This window comes from Phocoena phocoena, chromosome 7 (genome assembly GCF_963924675.1).
Source record: "Phocoena phocoena chromosome 7, mPhoPho1.1, whole genome shotgun sequence".
Lineage (NCBI taxonomy): Eukaryota > Metazoa > Chordata > Mammalia > Artiodactyla > Phocoenidae > Phocoena > Phocoena phocoena.
Genome location: NC_089225.1, coordinates 70,691,327 through 70,714,742, shown reverse-complemented (window position 1 = coordinate 70,714,742; position 23,416 = coordinate 70,691,327). Strand labels below are relative to the sequence as shown.

At 37.4% G+C, this 23,416-nt stretch overlaps 1 protein-coding gene across 1 annotated transcript in view; it reads right to left on the bottom strand.

Moving 5' to 3' along the window:
• Window positions 1–23,416, bottom strand: part of ANKAR (ankyrin and armadillo repeat containing) — a 79,939-nt gene that overhangs the window by 50,182 nt on the left and 6,341 nt on the right. The window contains exons 2-10 of the mRNA XM_065880820.1: window positions 22,571–23,008; window positions 20,866–21,029; window positions 20,123–20,226; window positions 15,164–15,344; window positions 13,813–14,032; window positions 8,055–8,256; window positions 5,060–5,268; window positions 2,355–2,459; window positions 548–789 (exon numbers count right to left, since the gene is read on the bottom strand). Of these exons, the coding sequence (XP_065736892.1) occupies window positions 548–789; window positions 2,355–2,459; window positions 5,060–5,268; window positions 8,055–8,256; window positions 13,813–14,032; window positions 15,164–15,344; window positions 20,123–20,226; window positions 20,866–21,029; window positions 22,571–23,008 (1,865 nt within the window). The remainder of the gene's footprint in view (window positions 1–547; window positions 790–2,354; window positions 2,460–5,059; window positions 5,269–8,054; window positions 8,257–13,812; window positions 14,033–15,163; window positions 15,345–20,122; window positions 20,227–20,865; window positions 21,030–22,570; window positions 23,009–23,416) is intronic.

Here is a 23,416-nt window from a genome sequence, read left to right as displayed (position 1 = left end):
GTTCACTTCATTTGCCTGTGGTTTTTCTCATTATAATGCCATTACCCCATGATGTGGGCCCTAGAAGTGGTACATGTGCAAGTACAACTTTTACTCATATCCTAATGCTGTTTATCACTTACTGGATCTTGGCTCATCCTGCTATCATTCTTGAAAGTTGTGGTAACGTCTACCGCCAGGCAAAGAATAGGCTTGCTTACTGGTTGCTACCAAAGTGATAGGTTTCTTAAACTCAGCGTTCCTCAGATTTGACACAAACCCAATGTGCAGGTATGATCTACCTGGGCCCACTCTGTTGCCTTGTGAGACTTCGGGACAGGGAAAACAGACAACCCTTTGCTGTGCTTGCTCTGGTACTATCTTGCTCTTGTCTAATTTTGGCACTCATGGGATTGTGGCAGGTTTTCTCTTTGATATCCTCATTAAGATTGGAGCTCTTCCCTGAGAGTTTATGAGGGCCACTGCATGATGAAATGGGTATGTATCTTTCTAGCTTCTATATGAGAGAGTTAGTCAGTCAAAATGATGTTCTATGAAAAGAGCTTACATATTTGGCAATAACATCCTTGTTTTCAAGTTGAGCAATATCATATAGAATGACAGCACACCGAGAGTGTAGTTCGGGTTCATCAGAAACCAGTAGGTTGATCAAAGCTGGAATAGCTCCTGCTTCTACTAGAGCATGCACTATCTTTGCACGGGTTGAGATATTACTCAATAACCCAACTGTTTTGCACTGTAATTTTATTTTGGAACCTTTTAATAGATTGATTAAGGCAGGAATGGTGCCTGCAATGAAAAGATCAAGAAAAAGCATGAATTGTTTGTAATTATTTGTAGTCAATTTATCATGGTAAGATTTAAATAATGTTTATGGGCATTGCCATATAAACAGCAAATAATTCTGTAAAATATTTATAAAATTATCATTTGAAACTACGCAAATGTACTTTTCTTTCTTTTCTATAATGTAGGTGGCTCTCATTGTTTACATATTTGATTTTCACATAGCACACAATCATACATTTCATATTGGTGATACTAAGTCACCGCTGAAACATTGAATTTTGACTTAAGATCATTGATATATAAATGATTTGAGCTACCATATGGTAGAGTTCAGTTTTGGTTACTGCATCAACTTTGTGTGGCAGTTATTTATATAATTATTTGAGCATTTTATTATGTTTTACCCATGTTTTATACAATCAACTGAAAAATGAAAAGTGCTGAATCTAGTATAAAGCAGTCTTAGCCTCATTAATTACAGTTTGTTCAAAGATGAAAATCACTGGGCGTGGTGAAAATAGAAAATATGGCTTCAGTTGGATGCTTGTTACTTTAGTTCAATGTGAAGGAAAAACATTAAAGAGCACACATGACATGCTGGAAATATCATAGGTATAATTAGGGACGTATATATGTATTTAGCTACCTTAAATGAAACCTCCATCATGACTTGTTTATCTGTGGTTCACTTTTTTGGACAAAGAGCTTTTTGTACATGTTTTTAGGAACATATTAGGGGACTACTTATGATAAATTTTTCATTCATTCAACAAATATTTATGAAGCATCTCATTTGTGCCCAATATTCACATTAGAGTAATGGCTACCATAATGGATACTGTAGACAGAATATTTCCATCATTTCAGAAAGTTATAATGGGAAGTGCTATTCTCAAAACAATCCTGTGAGGTAGTAACTATTTTATTAATGAGGAAATTAGGCAGAGAGTAAGCAATTAGCCTAAGTTCTAAATGTAGAGCTAGTTACAAACCCAGGCCTGACATTGCAACTGCTATTTTTACAAATAAAGTGTACCAATACAGAATAGGGATAATTTTTAAGTGAAAGTAAACATAAGGATAGTATGATGAAGTAATTTAATATAATTTTTAAGTTTGTAAACTTTTAGAGAAATGAGATTTATATAGTTTTTTTTTTTTTTTTTTTTTGCGGTACGCGGGCCTCTCACTGTTGTGGCCTCTCCCGTTGCGGAGCACAGGCTCTGGACGCGCAGGCTCAGCGGCCACAGCTCACGGGCCCAGCAGCTCCGCAGCATGTGGGATCTTCCCGGACCGGGGCACGAACCCGTGTCCCCTGCATCGGCAGGCGGACTCTCAACCACTGCGCCACCAGGGAAGCCCTTATATAGTTTTTTGATCCTGTGCAGCTTCCACTTGGAATATAAAATATAAGGTTTACAGGTAAAGGAAATGATCTTAGAAAAATAGAAAGTTAAAATCAACGAAAAAGTTTTCTCCATAATTAAAAATACATTTTAAAGTGATTGAATAAATCCCTACATAAAATAGCATAAGCAAAAGATAGTTAATAGATTTTACATCACCTGCATCCAAAATACATTTCCAGTATTCATCATTTGCTAAGCAGATTACTTCTAAAGACATGACAGCCATCATCCTTCTTTTATAGCTTTCACACTGCAACATTTCTGGTAAGTTTTCAACAGAAAAATACACATTGTAATTTCATAAGAGGTAATGGAATGATTGATTCTGTTTCTGTACAGGCCAAGTGAAGCCATGAGTTGAGGTCACCAATATCACCACCAACTGCATTCATTAAATTCCCCTCTGTGCATGTGAGGTGCTTAAACGGATTGAACACCTATGTTCTTTGAAGTTTATAGTCTATATAATTAGTATTAAAAAACTCTGAAATTTTTTATCTTTGGTCTGAATGACTTAGATTGGTTGGAAAATAGTATACCTCTCTCTTGCCTGATATCAGTTGTTGAATAAAATCTGAGCATGGGTTTTCAAGGACAGCAAAGTAAACTACATTACTGTCAATAAAATTTTAATATCCATTAAAGCTTTATACATTTCCTGAGTATGAAGAAGATACTTTTAAAAAATCTTGAATGAACTTATACTCCAGACAGGAAATAATACAAATATACATGATTCTAAACAATATCTCTGGTTCAAGCAAAACCACATAGAAATATCTTTGCTCATCTCTTTTTACCCAGCCCCTATAACAACAAATCTGGTCCTGACTCCTACCTAGCTGGTTCACTCCATGGTACTCTCTTTTAAAATTCAGCTTCCACTCCAAGAGCTAATCCTGGGGAGTTCTAATAAACTCTAATTCTTCTTTTACTCATAGTGGAAATGGGTAGTGTGAGGAGAAAGAGCTATTATAGGGCACGAAGCAAAGAAGCAGTGGCCAGACGCTCATGGTTATGGTTGTGTTCATGTCATTATCAGGACTTCCCAACAATTGCTGTAGGAAGGAGTGGCTGTCAAGAATTTTTTGTGCCATTAGGTTGTTACTGTTAGGGGCCAGAAGGTCCTACCACTGCATTTCAAATGTGTTAGCCTTTATCAAAAGCAGCAGGATAGTCTTCTTAGTTACCTCTCAAAAGACTAAGATATAATGATATATATGCATGCAAATAAACACTGAAAACTCCGTCCAGTATCTCTTGGACTGATATACTTGGAAGGTGTTCCCAGCACCCAGTAAATTCCAAAATCAGGTATTGAGCCAGTTTTGAAACTAGTTACTCAGACTTTGTGCATCAGTAGGTTGAAAATCTTAAATATTTATTTATCTTAACCCATCCTAAAATGAGTTGTTGGGAGAAATGTCAGTTCTCATTCTCCAATTCGTTTAATTTTTCCTTTAGTTTTATTAAAGTAATATATGCTCATGATTCAGAGTTAAATGTTACTAAAAAGCCTACAGCAAAATATAACGGTTCTTTACCCCACCCTCTCCACTTTTCTGAATTTCTCTCTCCAGATAGTGCCACTTTGGACTCTTCCCTATACCTTCTGTGATTTACATATCTCCACATTTCTAAATATTTACACACAGTTACCTTTGGCTATATCAATTTTAGACATCATTGACTTCATGTCATGATAAATGGGAAACTATCTCTTTCAACACTGCTCTGCCATTTCCTCTGCTCCCCCCCTTCCCTATATAGTTTTTAAATGAAAATTCAACACTTACATTATAATGCCTATACAGATATTATTCACACCTAAGTATTGCAGTGTACTACCTTGTGTCTGCTTACTTTTGCTTTTCCTGGAGGTAATAATTTCCTTAGTTTATTTCATCTGCTTAGTTTTCTTTGTACCTATTGGTTATTCCTCCCACACTTTCCTTTTGGTCTGGGTACAGTTTCCATTCTGGGACTTCCCTTTGCTGTCATCTTTGAAAGTCCCTTAGCTTTTCTCTTGGGTCAGATTCCCAGTTTCCTGTTAGTTGGGGAGAATCCCCGCTTTAGATCTTTAGGTTTTTCTTGGTTAGCCTCTGCAGAGAGCACTCCTGACTGGCAGTGCCAGTTCTCCAGCCAGCCTATTAGGGATTTATGGTGTGAATCTGAGACGTTCTCAGCTTTCCCAGAGTTGGCTTGGAATGATTCCTCTGGTCTGCTACGTCCTAAGACTTGCCTGTCTGTTTTTAATATTTTATTGCTTTTTCCTGTTTTCTCTTCAATGCTTGTTTGCTGCTATTTAATCTCTACATAATTTTAGTAGGGTCTTGAGAGGGAGTAAAATTAGATGTGTACATTCAGTTGGCCAGCAACTCTTACCTTTATAATATTTCTGGCTAGACTGAATATAAATTGGGGGAGAAAACCTCAAATAGAATTTTTCACAAAACATTATCAAAATATGAGGAAAGATGTTGCTGAATCTGTCTCTAAAATTAGGATGTGAGGAATGAATTGGAAGGAATCTTATATTTTCCACTCAAACTTTATTTCCTACCTCTTTTTTTTTTTTTTTTTAATGGAGCCGAGGATGGCTGGACTTTTGGAGAAAGTTGGAAAATAAAAATAAATATAATTATGTGAAATATCGTCTGGGTTATTATTCTTTTATTTTAATTTAGAAACAAAACTACTTTTACACACACAAAAATAGTCCAGTATTATTTGTATTTCTGATTTTAACTCAGAATATGATGCATGCTTTACTTTGTTTTATTTCAGAATAAGTACCAATAATTAAACTGAATAATGATCAGAACATTTATTTATAAAGAGATTATGTGTTCTGTACTCACCTACTAAAGTTTTCCAGACTGGGAGTTCAGGAATATTTAACTCTATTACATGCTTGAGAACTTCCGTGTGAAAGGTTAGCACTGCTAAATGAATTATATTATTTCCTTTAATATCTGTTTTTCTCCAGTTAGCTCCAAGAGAAAGTAGGTACTGAACAGTGTCCAGTGCTCCTGAAGTGGCAGCAAGTAACAGTGGAGTACACTGATTCCTAAAAATCAAGGAATATGTCATAATAATTGAGCACACACATAGTGTCAAATTTACTTCTTGTAAAACTATCCAAATGGCTGTTGGAGGAAGTCTGATTTATACATCATCTTCTCTTCCTTACATAGTGTTGTTCTGTATATTCCACATGCCAGTAGATTTGCCCCCCTTGCCTTGGCTACCCCTACCCTCCCTCCCAACTCGATTATCATGCCTTACAATTTGTTTGGAAGTTGATAATGTACAGAGTTCTTAGACTATCCTATCTCATTGGCTCCCTACAATTCTAAGAGTGAAGGAAAAAGCAAGGCAAGTATTATCAGCCCGTTTTACAAATGATGAAACTGAGGCTCAGGTAGTGCTCCAGCCCATTTCTTTTTTTAATTATTATTATTTTTTAACATCTTTATTGAAGTATAAGTGCTTTACAATGGTGTGTTAGTTTCTGCTTTATAACACAGTGAATCAGCTATACATTTACATATATCCCCGTATCTCCTCCCTCTTGCATCTCCCTCCCACCCTCCCTATCCCACCCCTCTAGGTGGTCACAAAGCACCAAGCTGATCTCCCTGTGCTATGCAGTTGCTAACCCATTCTTTACAATTCATGTCCACTTCTCAGATCCCAGCTTCCTCAGTGTGGCAGAAACTAACAGTTTCTCTCAAAAACCCACTATCTGCTTTCTAGATGGTGAAGAGTTTTTGCTTGGGCACATGGTGGTCCAGCCAAATGCTACATTTCCTACCTCCTCGTATAGGTAGGTATGGCCACATGACTGAGTCTGGCCTGTGTGATGTTAGTAGAAGTTACCTGGGCAATTCCTTAAAGAGAAATGGAGTGTGCCATTACTTTTCCTCTCTCTTTCTTCTCATGGCTAGAATGCAGGCATAATAATGAAAGCAGGAGTTGCCATTTTGTACCAGGATATGGAAACCACATGTGAAGAAGCAACAAGAGGACGTCTGGGTCTCTCATATTGCCAAGCCATTATGCCAGCCCTCGAACACCAACCCAGACTTCATGAAAAAGAACTACGTTTATCTTTTTTAAAACTACAGATATTTGGGGCTAGCTTTGTCACGGCAACTTCAACTGTATCTTAACTAACAGGTCTACTGACTAGCAATGTGACCTTAAGCAACTTGGGTTACTTTCTTGTCAGTAAAATTATGAGAGTAACAAAAATCAGCTGACAGTTTTGGTGTAAGGGATGAATAAGGTGCTTATTAGCACAGTCTTCATACATAGTCCCCCTGCCTTTTTTCACCATATCACATTGCCTCAAACATTACTTTTATGTTTTATCCTTATACCCATGCCTTCTTCTCTTCATGAAGCCCCTTTCTCTTGCTGCCTGTCCTTGAACGCTCACCAATATCCAGCTGGCCCCAAGCTTCTCCTCTTTTTCCTGGGCCTGGGGGAAACTCATCCTTTATGAGTAAACATCTTTTCATTTTCTCCCTTTTCTATTCTAACAGGAGAGTTCTCCTCCTGTTCCTGTCTTTCGCCTACTCAGTGGTAGGAATAAAGATAACTCCGACTTCTAACACCATCACTTTGATATTCCTCACTTGAAAAATATGTCAGCAAGTTATATTATGACCCTTTCCAGTTCCACACTGCCACAGCCCCCTGCCAAGTGGGTCCTCTTCCTCCAGCCTAGCTCATGTATTGGCTGCCTCGCCAACATGCCTCCTTCTATTCAGCACCCATGCTAACTACCATCTGTGTCCTGATCTCTCAGGTCCTTGTCATACCTTCATTTGTGCTCCACATTCATACGCATCAGCCTGGTCACACTCCTCATTGGCTCCACATAGATCTCAACCTTGGTAATTGTCTTCTCTACTAATCCTTTGCTTCCTCCTTAAGTTCACAGATAGCTTCTTACTTCTACCTCTGATTTTCAATTGTTTGACCTTTTACAATCCACGCAGTCTTTTAGCTCCCTTCTGCTCAAAGACACATTGTCAAAATATGACAGAACTAGGAACTGAACTCAGGTCTCCACATTCCATGGCTCTTTCCAGAATCCATTTGCCAGACAATCTATTAGCCAGAGACCCTGGTTTCCCGAAAGCTTTTCCACACACATCTTTGCCCCAACCTAGGGAGGATTTATTTCTACACTAAATAATAATCGACAAGTTATTTGAAGACCCAAAAATATCTGAAACTATGCCTAAACCAAAATAATAACCTGGTATTTAGATTACTAGCCAAGAATGTATCCTCAGGAGAAGGTTTACCTCCACCCTAAAGGTTGCTAAGCTGTGAAACAGAACACCGTTTGGGATGTTTCCCTATTGCAAAGTTATTTTCTTTTTTTTAATGTCTTTCTATTCTGGATACCACTAGATATTTCTCCGACTGTCCACTGTCTATCCACCTTGGTCTGGAGCCCTCAGGCTGCCTCCTGGTTGTATAAGGTCCAATTTAGGACAACTTTCTCCTCCCTTGTCTCATGCTTCTTCCAGGACACTAAGTATCAGTAGTTAACCTGATAAACTAATCTGTAGAACCACACCTTTGGGAAAAGGTTAGGAAAAACTTCCTAGGGCTTACTCCTTATTCTTCCAGAAAATATGCATAGGTTAATAGAAGTTCCCATTTTTATAAATTCTAAAGGTAAGTGGTAGGAGAAGACAGTGACTAGAAAGGACAGCAGAGTAAGCCCAACATAGCCTTTCAAATCAATCATCACAACCAGTCCTTTTAGTGTCAGTGTTTGGGGCAAGCCATGAAAGCAGAAATTTATATTTTTACAAATGCTTAATAACTTACTCAGCTGTTGCCTCAGCTTCTAGTAAACTAGGATCCTTCCTACAGAGAACAATTATGATGCAGATATTGTCATAGAAAGCAGCAAAGTGAATTGGCATCCAGCCTCTTTTTTCAGAAAGTGTGTAATCAGCTTTGAAATAAAGTAGACAGGTGGTTGTTTCCAATGAGCAAGCCTGTGCTGCCAGGTGTAGAGGTGTTGGACCTAGAATGGATGGACAATTACTTCAATGGTCAAAGAGCTAACATTTCTGAAAACACACCTTTTTAATGTCTGACCACAGAGCTTAGTATTGTGATATAAAAGCTCCAAGAAGATCACTAAAAGGATTTACTCAGGCAACTCCATACTTCTTTATTTAACTCAGGATGTCTGACCATTAAAAATAAATACTTCTTCATAAGTTAAGAAGAATAAATAACACTGAAAATATTAAATATTTGAAAAATTAAGTCAATGTATAAAAGTCATAAAATAAACTATTTCTTGTTTAAATTATTTTCCATTTTATTCAAAGCTTTTGTAGTAGGAGAAAAGGTTCTTTAAAATTGAAAAAAATATGCTCATAAAAGGCTTCTATGTCACTAAATCCAGTGGGTGTTTTTCAAGTCTCATCTTACTTCTCAAGTTGAACACTTCTTCCGTTTTAAAAAGGTTTCTTCCCTTGGCTTTTGTGATATGAGACACTCTTATTTTTCTCCAACATCTCTGGATACTTATCTGCAGTCTCCTTTGGGACCTTTTCATTGTCCTGATATCTAAATGAGCCTTAAGACTTTTATCTTCTCAATGGTTTCATTTACGATCTATAAGTTGATGGCACCCAGTATTATGTCTCTAGGTCTGATTTCTTCCCCAAGCTCCAGATCTACCATCTCACTAGGCATCTCCACACACCACTTCAAACTTATCATATTCAAAATTGAACTCCTATCTTTTCCTCCAAACCTCTTTCATCACTCCCTAATTCAGTGAAGGATATCATCATCCAGCCAGTTCTACAAACCAGAAACCTGCAAGACTCCTCTCATTTCATCTTCATAACCAGTCCCCATCACCAAGTCTAAATATCTCTAGAACGTAATCTTTACTGCCATCACCACCCTACTTAAGGCCATAATCATCTCCAAACTGATATCCCCACCTTGTTCTTGCCCTTCCCAATCCACTTTTTCAAAATGTAAATCTGATCTTTTTACCTCCTTGTTTAAAACTCTTTAGTGACTTCTTGAGGCCACCTGATCATTAGTACAGGAAAAGGATGCACTGGCTCCAACTTAACCTGAACCATCCCCCCTCCAAAAAGGAAAAGGAAGGAAGGAAGGAAGGAAGGAAGGAAGAAAAAGAAAGAAAGAAAGAAAGAAAGAAAGAAAGAAAAGAAAGAAAGAAAGAAAGAAAGGCAACATACACACCTTGTTCTCTTTATTTGGGCTTTCTTGTAGCTCCTCAAATGTAGGGTGACCGACCGTCCAGGAAAGTACTGGTCTGTGCCTGTTGCCCCAGCATAATTATTAATACTGCCCTTCCATTTTCAAACTCCCTGATTTGGATGATGAATTATCCAGTCACCCTGGGCTATTTCTGCTGTCTGAAAGCTTCCTTCTCCCAAACAACACTTCTCTGATTGGGGTCTACCTGTCTTATTTATTCATCAGCCAAAATGGTATTTCCTCAGTGAAGCACTGTTTTTCTCCCAACTCAGAAAATTCCAATGGCCTCCTGCCTGCCTTAGTAGTCTAAGCTCTATATCATAGCCTTTGATAATCTATAACATCTGACCCAAATCTATTTATTTAAAATTACTGCTTAGTCTTCCAGTTTCTGCTCTGGCATGTAAAGAGCTTAAAAGTCCCCAATCCATCCTAAAAGCAAGTAAAAACTTGAACAAACTGAAAAATGAACAACTCTTCTCAGATCCATTAGAGAAGTGAGGTCACAGGGCAAAAATGCTGCTCCCAAAACTAGAGAGATAGACAGGCAGATACAGAGAATCACAACTTACTGGAGCAGAAATCCAAGAGCAGAAACCTCTATAGGAACCAGTGGCAGGGTCAGAAAACCTGATGTGTAATTGACAAATTGCTGGTGGCTCAGTGTGGACAAGTCTGATAGTCAGAAACTCCAGGGGGCACAGTCATAAGAGGCCCCCATGCTCTAGAGAGTTTTACCTCCAGGAGCTCGACCAGGTCCTCACAGTTAATATTGAAGAAATACCCCCTTGTGCTTCCAGCAGGGGAAGGGGGAAAGGAACCATTTGGAAATACACCACAGCATTTTAATTTTCTTAACAAGGCCAGTCAGTCCTCAGGAGCCTCATCTGCTGAGGTTTTATCGGAGCCTAACCTGCCTGGGGGAAGGGAAGTACCCAATTACAGTCCCCTTCAGCCATCCTGATCCACCTAAGGGGCAGGCAGGGACTGAGAAGCAAGTTGAAGTTCATGGTTCAGGAGCACAAGTTCCCCAAAAGACTGAGACCTAATCATAGGACTACAGAACATTTTGGTTCATTTCAATCAATGAAACGCAATTAGCTCAGCAGGAGAAACATATCAAAATGAACTGAAGTTTGTTTGTTCGGTTTGGTTTGGTTGGTTGTTTGTTTTAAACAATGCTAACCTCCCCACTGACCCTCTCCTTCTCTTCTCTACCTTCCTTCCTTCAATATTTTGAAATATTCAAAAATATTTCAGCACAACCCAGGGGCAGGAATACTATTCTTACACCCGCCCCCCTTACTCCTTTAAAGTGTGTTTAATAGAAATGCAGGATCTCGGCTGTCAGCCAGCCCTCCGAATCAGTCTGCATTTAACAAGATACCTGTGTGATTCCTACATACTTGAAAGTTTATCCAATAATAGTGGGACGAAATGTCTTCCCTTGACATATGCAATGTCTGATGATATTTTGGTTGTCACAGCTGGGGTAGGGGTTGCTACTGGCATTTAGTGGGTAGAGGCCACGGCTGCTACTAAACATTTTACAGTGCATAGGATAGCCCCTACAGCAAAGACTTATCAAGCCCGAACGTCAGTAGTGCTGAGGCTGAGAAACACTGTCCTAGTCATGCTCGAATCAGGGAAGTTCTGGAGGGGTTTATGTAGTCTGCAGAAATTATTCTCGGGTAGAGAAAGAACCTTGGTCTAAAGAACAGATGCTCTAATGGGACCTGAAAGCCATTTTTCTCTTTTCCCTGAATTTTCCCTGAACTTCTATAGTACATCACTGTATATTAATAATGCCAGTGATTATGAAATGCTACCCTGCATTCATCCATCATGCGTTCACACAGCACTATTCCCAACTACCTATTAACGCCAGGCTTTCTCCTGGGCACTAGGATACTATGGCAGAGTAAACCAAATCCTTGCCCTTATGGACCTTATATTCAATGGAGGAAGCCACAATAAACAAATAAATATTATACAAGGTAGCCATAAGTAATATTTAGAAAAGAAAAAGGGGAAAAAACAGAGCAATGATGCAGGAGGTGTACTATTGTTACTCAATTGCAAATTCCTACAGGGTAGGTGGGCCTGTAGATAAGCTTTCTTTTCCCCCTCCAGGCCCACTCACCTCACTCTAAGATGCTCCCTGCTCTCTGCCTCTGCAGATTTTGCAACCCCTGTCCTTTGGCTTCTTGTCAGTAATTGCCAATGAGGAGCCCTGGCAGGAGACTGGAGAAGGAGGATGATGAGGTCAGGATACTTATCCTCTCTGGTCATCTCACATTAGCTGTTCTTCCACCAATAGAAGGTGGCTGGTTTGCATAACTATTACCCTCCCCTTACAAAATTCAGGTCTTTGTAAATGGTTTCTTGAAAAATAAACCCTCCTTGAATTAGCCTATATAGAGTATGAAGGTATAGCCTTTTAGATATAGATATAGAAGGTGTATCCTTTAAATTTTTTTCTGTTTTCATCATACACAATACTTAGGTCAAGTCTCTCACCTCAGCAAGAATGACTCATTCCTCAGACCTCAGATTGTTAATGTCACTAGATGGCAGCATATCTAAATAATATTAACTGCTCTTTTTTTAGGCATAAAACCCACATTGGGGCCTGATTTTACAAAAATAAGTAGAGATAATTTGCAAATTCCAAGGTTAAAAAAAAGAGAACCATCCCCCAAAACTTAAGAAAAAGATGAATAAATAATCATGGGTAGAAAAAATGTATACTTCAAAATGTATATAAAAATCATTTTGTGTTATTCTCATGTGACAGCATTTTGAAGATTATATACTACAAGAAAAGTTTTAATATATAAACTTTTAAAAATGCACCAAGTATTTTATTTATGTCTTACCATTTCTTTCATTTTTCATGTCTAGTTTTGATGACTCTGTTTTAAAAGGGAATATACATAGAAGTATGATTATTAGTATGCAAAAGGTTTCCTAAATTAGTCAACATTGACTCATATGAAGGAGAACAAAATGACTATTTTGAGATGCAGGTGACAGGATTACATCCAGCAGGACTGAGTGTAATTTTGGGCCAAGTCATCTGGGTGTGGGCATGCGTCTGTCATTGCATCAGAGCAGACCCAGAAACGCTGCCTCGCTCATGGCTGGCCAAAACTCACAGGGGGCAGTTTTGTGTTGGTTAAGTAATAACACAGACATTTTCCGTACTTCAAACTCTACTCAGTTCTTAGCAAATGGAAATCTATGTAGTCACAGGATGAATGAGAAACTTTAATTACCAATGGTTTTTTCACACCAAAAACACTTAAAATAAAACACATCTTTAAATAACAGACCACCCATTGCATTTTGACTGAATTTTGCTCTATTTTAACTAAGTTCATTGTGTATTGAATATTTTAATTAAGTAACAGAAGCATCTTAATACCAAAACATTTAAATTATACTGATAGAGTATGAAATTTATCAGTAGTCAACAGGATTAAAGCAGCACATTTTGTGTTGGTGTGAAACTTAAACACAGCCTCTTAAGGCAGCAAGTTAAAATATAAAATTGCCATTTCTTATTGCCAATGTTATTGCATCAGCTATTCCCAACATTTTATTTCCCTCTTCAGTTGTGGAGGGCTGCCACTTTATTTTCAATTTTATTATTTTTATACTGGTTAAATTTATTCCAATGAACATATAAATATGTATGTATATCTACAATAATAATCAAGAAAATTTGCTTTTTAAAGTTTAAACTAGGTTAGCCTTAAAGGGGTCATTAATCCTAAAATTATGATTATAGAGGATTTTTTGTTATTAAATATAAGTTTATGTAGTATGAAGAAACTATTACCTGGTTAAGAGCCTAGGATAAGAAATGGATGTTCTGCTGGGATGTCTATTTATCTCCCTTTTCTCAGAATTTCTACAGCACATCACTGTATATTAATTATGTCAGTGATTATCAAAGGCTACCCTGAATTCATCTATCATGCCATTCATTCAACAAATATTTCTCAAGCACCTACCAATGCCAGGTTCTCTTCTGGGCACTAGGATACCATGGCAAACAAACTAAACCAAATCCTTGCCCTTCATGGAGCTTATATTCAAATGAGGGAAACACAATAAACAAATAATATTTACTACATAAGGGAGCAACAAGTGATACTTAGAGAACTAAAAGGAGCCTCTCTGAGATAAGTGAAACAAAAACCTCAGCTCTGCTCGAGGTTCCAATACAAAATTTTAACCTTGTGCTAAAATCAACATGCATTCCTAACACCGAATAGGGGTAAGTAAAAGAAAAACATTTTAAGATTTAAAAACTTTATGGTACCTTGGCTAAGTATAATAAAGCGTCTCTGGTTAACATTGAAGTTGGCATTGCACAGTTGACATATGATTGGAACTCTGTTGTGTAGAGCAGCTTGATGGAAAATAGCATAACCTGCCTCATCTGAAACATTGATCGTCGAACTTGAAGTTTTACGGCTAAATGTATGGAAAACAGCAGATAATCCTCTTTCAGCAGCAGACTTCATACCAAATGGGATACTCTAAAATTATTAGGAAGGCCAGAATTAGTTTTTTCAAAATACACCTGAAGTTTAGTTAAAGGAAGAAAAGTACAATGAACTATATTATTATAATCACGATTGGTGTGCAATTACAGTAGAATTTTTACAAGATCTGTGGGCAAGGAAGTTGTTAGAGCTATAAAGAAACATTGAGAACTTTAAAAAATATTTTGGGGAAGTTTTTTTTTTTTCCTGTCCTTTTTTTAAGGGAGAAGTTGTAAATCTTTCTTCTCTGGAGACAATTAAAACAAGGAAACAAATATCTTTCTGAAATATTTAAAAAGCAAATGGACATCAAATTCCTTCTCTGATTTAAGAACAATCTAACTTAGAAGTCTAGAGACTTGAAATATATAGCTATAGGAATACAGTTTGTCTTCTTTGCTCTATGTCTCAAAGTGGAGAGGTGAAAATGTTACACTCTTCTTTTAGATGTTCTGACTACTCAATTTTTTAAACATCTTTATTGGCATATAATTGCTTTGCAATAATATTTTTAAATTAAACTAATAGTTTATCAAAGCTTAAAATTTGTGGGCATTAAAACAAATGGTAAGTAAATGCCAATGTATCCTTTGAAACTGGTGAGCTCACCACTTAATTTATCAGTTCCAAAAGCTGTCAGTCAAGGCATATTGAAGCAGATACAGAGGTTTGATTCAGGATGCCAGGTTTGCTCCTTAGATTTAGTCCCCATGACTGAAGCCTGCCTTTGCAATTTACTAGCTGTATGATTTGGGAAAGATCCTTAACTTGCTGCATGTCAAATTTCTCATTTGTAAAATAGGATTGATAACAATAGTATCAGTGTCTTGAAAGAATTTGTTCAAAGAATTTATAGTATTTGTATGCCTGGCATACAAAATAAGCACTCAATAGATATTCAGCTGTTATTAATATTAATCACAATTCCATTCATAAACAGGTTGTTTTGTAACCTGGCCAGAAGTTGGTAATCCAGAATTGTAGAGCTTTTCAGTTGCTAAAATGTGGAATCTTAATTGCATATTGAAGACTTTATTTAACTTATTATTTATCCCTATGATAAAAATTTGAGACATACTTATTTATAATTTCTTACACTAAATTTTGTGGTAATCATTGAAATACCTTGCATTTCATAGCTTTTTTGAAACCAAATTTTTTCTTAAATTGTTCATGTAATTGAGCATCTGTCAGTGGAAGTCTTTTCAGTCTCAGATTGTTCACTATTTCATTTATGGCTCCCCACCACTGTGTCTTATATAGTTGCTGATAGAAAATTTCAAGTTCAAAACTGATCACATAGTAGCTATTAAAAAAAATGAAAACAATTTAAGTCTTTCTGACTTGGAAGTTATTTGTTACATTTTTTCTATGCCGGCAAAACTTTTTCTATAACAATTACGATTTTCTATAACAAATACAAAATATAGTTTAAAATGTACTTGATTGTATTTTAATGACATGGTTATCAACTGTTATTAATCAGGTCTTTTATAACAAGTATCTTCTCCATACTGACCTTTTTAATTGACTCTGTCTTTCCTATACCACTGACTAGGGGCACTGCCTAAAACTCACCAAAAGTCCTAACTCTGGTTGAAAGATTCCTAGGTTTACCTTCTAACCATCTGCTTAATCTCCTCTTACAAATTTACTTTTTAATTCCTTTAATCTAGTTATGTCTACATTTGCTTTCTCAAGAGTGGACCGTGAGTCTGATTTGGAATGATGCTTTGGGTAATGGCTGCTTGACTTTTACTCACTGCACAGTGGGCTAGAGAAACCCCAACCCACCAGGTCCTTGAATAATGGGTAGGCAATAGGCCCAGTCCCCTCTCACTCTGGAATGAAAAAATGACAACATCTTGAGTGGCTCTGTTCCCTGGGGTTGCTTATCATCACAGGTAAAAAGAAAATGGTGGCCTTCCTCCACTTCTGCCACTAGTTACCTTTCCCCATTGCCAGATTTCAGTGGTGAGTGTCTCAGCTGCTGTCCCCACCTCTGCCAGTGGGAAGCCTCTTAATGTTACCTGGGTTTCTCCTCTAAAGGCAACTACTGGTCGCTGTAAAAACAGTATTCTTGACAGTGGTGATCCCCTCCCATGGCTCTTCACTTTGCTGCTCAGGGACTATTAGTTCTCCTAAGGATGCTGAGAAGTTTTTTCCATTATGCTAATTTCCAGTAAAGTGAGTCGGTGACTCTCTATGCTAAGGAAACTCCTTGCCCATAGGCTAAGGTGGAATCATGGGGCGGCATGGATCAGTTAAAGGAAGATCTTAGGAAAACACTCTATTATGAACCGATCAGGGGCTAATACCTTCTCTTTTTTGACCTTTACTTCAATCCCAGTTTTCTGAATATAATAGACCTCTGCATAGATGGAGACATATTTGAGGACCTGTTAGCATTTATTTGAGGCTGTCATTCTTCATATCCACCATCTTCTTCCCCCAAAGGAAACCAGACTACGAGAATATAAACTAAAGGCTTCTTTACCCACACCTCTCAGGTATAGTGCCAGGCCAGGTGGTGGACTTGTCACTTTGTCCACCTTCATCAATGGGAACTTGCCTAACTTACTAGACTCCAGCCTCCGAAATTGAGGAGCAGGAATTCTGAATCCCACCCAGATTTGAAGGCTTTCAGATCATAGTGGTGATAGGCTAATGGGCCTTAAGGAGCTATATGGATCAGGCTTGGATACTTGATTTGCACTGGATGACTAAACTAAATTTCTAGAAGAAAACGGCTCACCTTTCCTTGGTATTATACACACTGATAAGAGTGGACACCATATACAGATACCCCAAGTCCCGTAAGACTGTGTCCAAAGATCTAGGCATGAGGGATTACACTAAGGATACCCTTTGGTCTTTGGCTGGCCCAGCTCTACATCATCTTGCTCCAAGAGAATCCCAGTGTCAGAAACCTCTGTCTTTTCATGTACTTCTCTAGGGAGCTGGCTCTGGCTGTGGGAAATTGCTATGGAATCAGAAGCTGCTGACTACATTTGGAGCCCCGGTACTCAGTGATGTACTCCCAGATAACTGCCCAAGCGATGAAACAAACTTATGAATTTAACAAATACCAAGGGAGGGTAGGCTGATTTCTTTTAGAAAGTTGATCTAATCATCCAATACCAATCAAACAACCAAAACCAGCAGGGAGCTGTCCTACCCTAGAAACTGGAGAAGCAACCGGTGGTGAAGATCACCGTACCCTGAAAAAGTCTCTGACCTCAGAATTTTGTGACCCCTCCCACCCCTGCAAAGTTGGATACACAACCTGTGCATTAGGCCAACGATGGCCCACACAGAGATGATTACTGGAAGCACAGAAAGCCCAGATGGCCAGCACTGTGAGTAAGCCCTCATCCAAGTACTGCATAGTGACACACCACTGTTCTTACTCAAAACTTTAAGTGTAGGCATCAGCAGGGGCTTTAGCAGAGCCTCACTTTTAAACAACTCCCTCCATAGTCTTCTGCCTGGGCATCTGCACTCAGCTTAGGGACTGCAGTAGGACCCTCTAACATCACACTTCCCTGACACGCCACTGTCACGTCAAGTTGTTTTCTGACCTGCCTCCCAACATCCACAACAGCAACATGATGCTGGTATGCTCTCCCCCAAGTAGGACATTTTAGTATCAGTATCAACTCATCTATTTGCTCCAATCATTGTCATCTTAATAATTCATGAGTTCTTCTACTTTCATGGACTGCCAAATCCTGGGTATCTGACTGTGGCTCCTATTTTTTGATGTTGGTAATGGTGGAAGAATACAACCTGAGCCAAAAATGAATCTAGGACTTAGATGTTTCCAAGCAGGGCAGGAAGGCCAGTGGGAATGATCCTATTTTCATTAGGGACCGGGAGTCTCCTAGGAAGTAAATCATTCTGAGGAAAGAGAACATCACGATACATGAGCTCAGCCCAAAAACAGTGCCCCTAAAAGCAAAGAAGAGGGGAGATTTTGAGATGGTATGTTTTCCATCATTCAGATTATTCTCTGGTCCAGGACCAACACAGAAAGGAGATCCCTACATAGGAAGAAACAACTGTAAGCAAAATGACTGAAAGAGCTGTTTTTGCACCAAATTGTTAGGGGCTCAAGACAGCACTTGTTTGAAACCAATAAAATTGGGAAAGAAATTATCTTTATGTCATTGAATTGGCTTCAACACATCTCACATTTGATGCGTGCTATCTACCAGACATCAGGAGGAGTCAGCCCAGGGGTGATGCCAGCTCTGTAACCAGGAGCAGCAGTGTCAGAGACAACAGTGACATCAGTATTGAGTTGCCTTCTTGGGGCTGTTGGGCTCTGGAGTTCCAGCAGTGGATCATTACAGGGAGCCCAGGCAGGAAAGGAGGAGACCGAAAAAATGTCATAGTAGCTGAGAGTGCTGACCCATGGAAATACAAGATTTCTAGAAATAATTCTGTGGGGGTAGATTTTATAGGGAACTGAAGGTTCACTGGTAATTGGCTCAGGAGCCAGGAAAATACTAGTCCTCCTCTTGTGGTTTTCACTTTTACTCCATGCTGGCTGGGTCTGGGAAACAAGCTTATGCTAGTTTTGAAAGTCTGAAAATTCAAATCCGTCTACAATTTGCCAACACTGATAACCAAATGCTGTGCATTCATCAGAAACTAGAGAAACAATTCCACCATGAGATCCCACTGCAGCGATATGACTGGATCCCTTAGGGTGCAATGGCAGGGTGCTTACACCAACCATACTCCTTCACCCACAACAACCTCTCATCAAGCACAACCTTCATTCCAGCTCTTTCCCTGCATTTCCAGGATCATTCATGTCCCACTAGACACTAGAACCTGGGAGAATAAACCTTTGTTTAGAAGAGGCTCCAGCTTGACAAGAATCGTACATGGAGTATGTCTACAGGTGCTAGGTCCCTCAGAGATTCCTCCTCCAGGGAGATGCACACCAACAGTCCATTCCAGAGGAGTGAGATCTACTTCTTAGTTCCCTTCAAAATCATGGAGGCTGTTAGCCACATGGTCTTTGACTTTAGCTCTAGTACCTTGTGTGCATCCAGGCAGTATTCAGTGGAAAGATCCACCTTTCATCTTTTATCTGCTTCTCCCTCTGCCTTATTCCTCTTATTTTCCTCACAGCCATGCATCTTGAAAGAAATTTATAATCTTTGTCTTTACTTCTTCATATCCCATGAACTCTCCCCTACTTTATCCTTCAACTTATTACACATAGCCTTCTATAACCACATCTTCTCTTATCAAGTCATTGTCAAATTTAGAGGGCTTTCTTCAGTCTTAAATCAACTTGGCCTTTTTCTCTCTTGAGTTTGACGTTTTTAACTATTACCATATTTTAAAACTTCTCCCCATTTGGCTTCCATGCTGTCATACTTTCTCGTTTCTCCTCTACCTCTATCATTCCTTCTCAGTCCCTTTTGCTCTCTCCTCTGATACTCCCCACCCCCCTCAAAGGGACTCTCCAGAGTTCCTGACATGGCCCTAGCCTCTCAACTACTTCCATGACTTTAAGAAAAACAAAACAAACTCCAATATGCTTTAAAATCTTGTCTCTACCTCCAACTCAAATGTTTCCTCTGCATTCTATTTCCCTTATTTACAAATTTCAGTTTCCAAGCTGTGAAAACCCAAGAACATACATAAAAGAGCCTAAAAATACTGAGAGAAACATGGTGCTCTAAGAGATGACAGGCTTAACAAGACCCAGCAGAGGAAGAGGATTTAAAATCATATTCCTTATGGAAACAAAGGGGTGTATGCTGAGTCCATTGCTTTTCAGTGGGCCCATAGGATTTGAGCCCCACCTCCATCCCCATTTAACCACTGTGTTCATTGTAAGAATTACAATGTCTAAGGATTATTACACAGAACGTATCAAGGTGTATGAAGTAATAAATATAACATTTAATACTTTGTAGAGTCCGTAGTCATTCACGGGGGTTATTATTGTTCTAGGATCTCCATCCTGAGGTTTTAAGTTAGCCTTTGCATTTTGACACTTTCCGGTTTTCTGCTTTCAACAAGTTGTGTTACTGTGAATAATTACTAAAAGTTCCTTACCTTTTTCCATTTAATTTCATGATTGGTATTGAGTAATATTCTTTGTATCCTGAATCTTCTGCAAACGTATTAGCAGCACAATCCCGTATTTTTTCTAAATTGTTCTAAAATACAAGTTATGTTACTAAAAAAAAAATCTTTAAACAAATCTAAACAATTGTTAACTTATTTTAGATGAAATTTTATACCTGTAAAGGACAAATTTTTAATGAAAAATCCCAAGTGACCCTGGTAATAACTGAATATATCCAATCCCTAATTTGGATTAGAGAGGAAAATTTTTTAAAAAGAATATAATATGGAGAAGGTAGAAAAACAATGACAATTGAAATGTATTATGTTTTCCAGATGAATTTTGTTCTCAAACTCTAGAGGATCTCTGTTCTAATACTAATCTTTGAGAAAAATGGAAGAATATGTAGTTAATGTTCAGGGATTTCTACTGTATTCTTCGGTTAACTATTCTAGGGCAAATGTGGTCCATTAGAAATCTGTAAATTCTGCAAGGATAGTTGTGCCTAGCTTATTTATCATTTTATCTCTGACATCTAACACAAGACCTTAGATATACTTGCACTTAATTCATATATGTTATGTAATGTTTGAAGAAATTAGTGAGTTGTGAAGATAATCATTTGGAGAGCTGCCTAGTGCCTGTACCAACAGAGAATCTTTCTGGTTGGAGAATAGGATAAAAGAGTTGTGAAATGACAAACCATTTCAGGAACAATAATAATTTAAACCTTAAAATCTTCCAAAGCATTCTCGATTGAAGGAGTGCTGATATCAAATTCAATTCCTCCATGAACGTGAAAATACTCATCCTCTTTGTAGTGAAAATTCTGGCATTTAAAATCTCGTCCATAGATAAATGGAGGCAATTCTCGCTCTGTCTTGACCTTGTCATCTCCAAAAATGAAAACAAATTTTTGTTTAAAAATTGAATAACAGCATATAGGCAATCATATTTTTGAGATCTAAATTCTCTTTCTCATAAAGTGAAAAAATTCTATGTGAAATGGAAATCTTGGCAATTACATTCTATTTATTCATGCTCTTAATGTATATTTTAAATATTAAAATATATTTATATCATACATTTTGGTCTTTTTTGTAGTTTCATTGTACAGACGTTTCAAAAGAATAATCAAAACATTATTTTACTTATTTATTACTATATATGAGCTCAAGACTAATATTTTACCCCCAATTATCAGAAAAGATTTGAAACTCTGTGCCGTGGAGAATCTTTAGTTAAATAAATAAAAGTTACCTGAGCTAGTTAAGGAAAAGAGAGATACTATAAAGAAAAAGGTGGGTATCTCTCACATGACAAAAATAATCAGCCCATTTTTCTGGAAAGCAATGAAGCTACACATATAAAATTTACTTTGAAAAATCATTTTCTAAAATCCTGGCAAGGATTAGGTTTATTCAATATTTTGACTTGTTAGCAGAATATAGTTTCATCAATATAAGGTATATAATGTATTTTGAGAAATGCAAAAGGTCTAGAAAAGTACAAAGAAAAATATAACACCTTAATCTCACCACCTAGAAATTAATTATTAATATTTAGTCGTATTTGTTTCCAATAATTTAAATAATAAGACATTACAGATATAGCTAACATCCTCTTTAAGCATATCAGTTCCATACACATGACATTCTCCCCACCCCCATCCTGGACAAGCTGTCATGAGTCCATTTTTAAATAGTTTACAGATATGGATTATAATCTTCACTATCATAATTCTCATGATACAAATTTTCATTAAGTGACTTGTAAAATTTCTACTGAAAATTTGCCATCTGAATAGAAAGCCCACTATAATAAGCCTACAAGTTTGAGCACCAGTGAAAATACACAAATTGTGTGCTAATCTGGGTGGGAAGAATAGTCTGCTCTGCATTCCTGTCAAATTCCATGTAAACATGGTCCTATTTTAGCTCTCTATTCTCCTACGTTTGTCTATTTCTTTGTTATAATACCAATATATTACTAAAGTTTTTATATGTTTTCATCTTTTTTTCAGAAATGTAAGAGCATTCATGACCTTTTACTGCTCCATATTAATCTCAGAATCAATTTGTAAACTTTCATGAAAAACACAATAGGGATGTTGAGTAGAAGTGCACTGAACTTATAATTTGAATGAGATATAATATAGTGTTGTCCCATTGTGAACATAGCATATTTCCCTATTTTCTCAGAACTCATTTTACGTCTTTCAACAGTCCTTATAATTGATATAAATATATACCATGTACTGTGTGAATATACCAAGTATTTTTAATTACTTTGGAGACATTGCATTTTGCTTTTTATTTTTAACAGGCTACAGCTTGGTTACGTGCTTGGACCCACATACTAGAAACAAAATTGAATTTACATATAAGTTCAATATATAGCTATATTTTATATATAATTTTTGGTGATACACTTACCTGAAAAAGGCTGAAGTAGACTACTTAAATATGGAACTTTCATCTTCTTTTTTAAACTCAGTAGAAATGGAGTCAGAAAACATATTAATTTTAGGTATCCTATCCCTTTCCTGACTTCTTTTTTCTTCTCAAAGTGTTTTTGAATAATCTTTTTTTGAAGATATAACCTTTGCTGTAATCTCTGGTAGGTACAAATGTCAAGATAATCCTGATTATATCTTACAGCATTAGTAAGCCAATAGGCTGTTTCAAATATAAAAACATTTTCACACTGTTGAACTTGTGTGGTACTGAATGTCAACTTTAGTAGAATATTTTCAGCATATTTCATAAATACAGCTTTTTCTTCAGGGCTATTGGGATTATATGTTGGATCTTCATTCATGTCTTCATCATAGATGCCATCAAAGTCTGGATCCTTTGTAATATCTATCAAACCTTCACAGTAAAAAAGAAAGATTTTAGATTGTGAAAATTTCTTACTTGGTCTCTGGATAAACAGAGTAGATTGAAGACAGGGTTTCATCTTGAAATTCTACCAAAATGACAGCAAAGGGATAATGAAATGCCGGTAAAATTGTCAAAGAATAAAAGCAGATAGATATGTGGTAACTAAGTGGAGTAAAGAAAGATGGAAGCTTGTGGAATTAAAAAGAATTGATTTTCATTCTCCTTGGAGAAATGCAACACCATGAAAACATAATAACATAAGTCCCATCTTTAATCAAAGAAAATATGGAAGAACAACAAGAAATGTGATCTTCCTTTAAGCAGAGAACCAGCTTCTTACTTGGGCATAAAGTATATTTGCTTTTTCAGGTCCTATATTACATATTTCTTCTTTTT